A 1,868-nucleotide genomic window follows, 5' to 3' on the forward strand; every position below is an offset into this window, starting at 1 on the left:
TCAACAATAATAAATGTAAGTGAATGTAAGAATGAGATTTTGAATCACAATGGGCTCAAATTGGGCATCAACTTCCGTAAGAAAGTTTTGTTTGATCGTCTATGTTAAGTTCGAAGGAATCGGGATATAATGTCAATTGAGTGAATACATCACATTTAATCATTAGCATCATGCATCTCTTGAAAAGTTGATATCAAATTTAACAAAAAACAAAGTTTAATAATCTTTCAATGTATTGGGTTAGACGAACTTTCTTCCAAACTGGTTTGGAGAAGAATTTTGTCCTGGAAAATAATGCCTCAAACAAACAACCAAATACATATTTTAAAACTTACTTGTAGACGGATTTAGTTAAATTTGTTATCATCAAAACAGGGGGAAAAACGTTTTAATAAAATCTCTGTACATCTAACATTTTGCTGCCAGCCTTGACAATCAAATGATGTCTCAGCTCAGGTTGATTTGTGTATGCAAAAATCAAACAAGTTGGGCAAGATGGACTCGAAGGGGATGAAGCAATAAAAGATAATTCACAATTGGAAAAGAAACACTTATAAAATTTCCATCAATCAACTTACAAAGCGGAGACCCATCAATATTATCACACATGGCGTCACCCAAGCTATGTGGTATGGGACATAAACTCACAAGCAAAGAAGACACATCCACATTATCACATAAAATTATATCTCACCCAAAATTAAATTTCATTTTATTTAGATCAGCATAATACATATGACAAATATAAGATATTGCCATGCAAGCCAAATAATAGAAGATGACATCAAAATGAGCTCTTAAGCATATATTTAGCAGCATAACTTAATTGGCAGATACACATCATCTGATCAGCCGAGTACAATTTCAAGCTATGTGCTAATAGGAAAGCAAGAAGACCATGAAAATAGCAAACAAAAAAACCTACATTGTTATGATAAGTAATCTTAACACATTTTGACCACAAAGTAAATTAAGCTACGTATTTAAGGTTAATTAAAATCATAACAACATAAACTTCCTTCGTCAAAACCTATTATTACTGCTTGAGACAAAAAAAAAAGCCGAACCCTATCACTAGATCAACATTCCTAAAATATAGGTTTCTCTTAAAAAAAAAAAAAAAAAAAAAAAAAAAACCTAAAATATATATAGAAAAGAAGGGAAACTACTCTATTTCTTTCACTCAAATGCCCACGCATTCTCCCTTCGAACCTCCTCTTCTTCTTCTGGAGTGAAATCATTCACAATATTGAACATCGCACGAATCTGTTCTGGAGTCTTTTCCTTTATCATGTCTGCCACAGTCTGGCAAGTTAAATCCAATAGCCCCTTAACGTTCAAATAGTTGGCCGCCTGAAATTGGAACAAAGGGAACACAAATCCAATTAAGAAAATGAATAAAAAATTAGAGAAGATAAAGATAATGTATGATAATAAGAGTGAAAATACATGAAACCAGTCAATATACTTCCTACAAAGGGCATTACTCAACAAAGACCAAAAAGATTCTAAAGCACAAATTGTAACACAACACAACATATAATATACAAAAAATTATTTCTTGACACCACATAGATTCATGACTAAATAGCAACTAGCAATGAGTGTAATCAGTTAAGCTTCAAGGTTCTAAATACAATTCGTCAACCATCCAGAGAAAAGGCAACACATGAGAAAGAGAAACTAAAATGTGTTCAACACCCAAAAAATAACCCAACAAAATAAAACTAAAAGCAATGAGAATTGGTATCATTATTGAACAACAATTGTTACCCGTTGTAGCAAGCAATCTTTTGTAATTAAATGACATCCGACAAGATAAAATACATTACAGAGCTTCAACCTCTAAATGTTTATTTTAAATTCAT

General features: G+C 31.9%; 1 protein-coding gene across 1 annotated transcript in view; it reads right to left on the reverse strand.

The window, feature by feature from the left end:
- Positions 1-777: 777 nt before the first annotated feature.
- Positions 778-1,868, reverse strand: part of LOC112016333 (SKP1-like protein 1B) — a 2,146-nt gene continuing 1,055 nt past the window's right edge. The window contains exon 2 of the mRNA XM_065772261.1: positions 778-1,353. Within this exon, the coding sequence (XP_065628333.1) occupies positions 1,180-1,353 (174 nt within the window). The 3' untranslated portion in view covers positions 778-1,179. The remainder of the gene's footprint in view (positions 1,354-1,868) is intronic.

Source organism: Quercus suber, unplaced genomic scaffold (genome assembly GCF_002906115.3).
Source record: "Quercus suber isolate HL8 unplaced genomic scaffold, Cork oak 2.0 scaffold_56, whole genome shotgun sequence".
NCBI lineage: Eukaryota > Viridiplantae > Streptophyta > Magnoliopsida > Fagales > Fagaceae > Quercus > Quercus suber.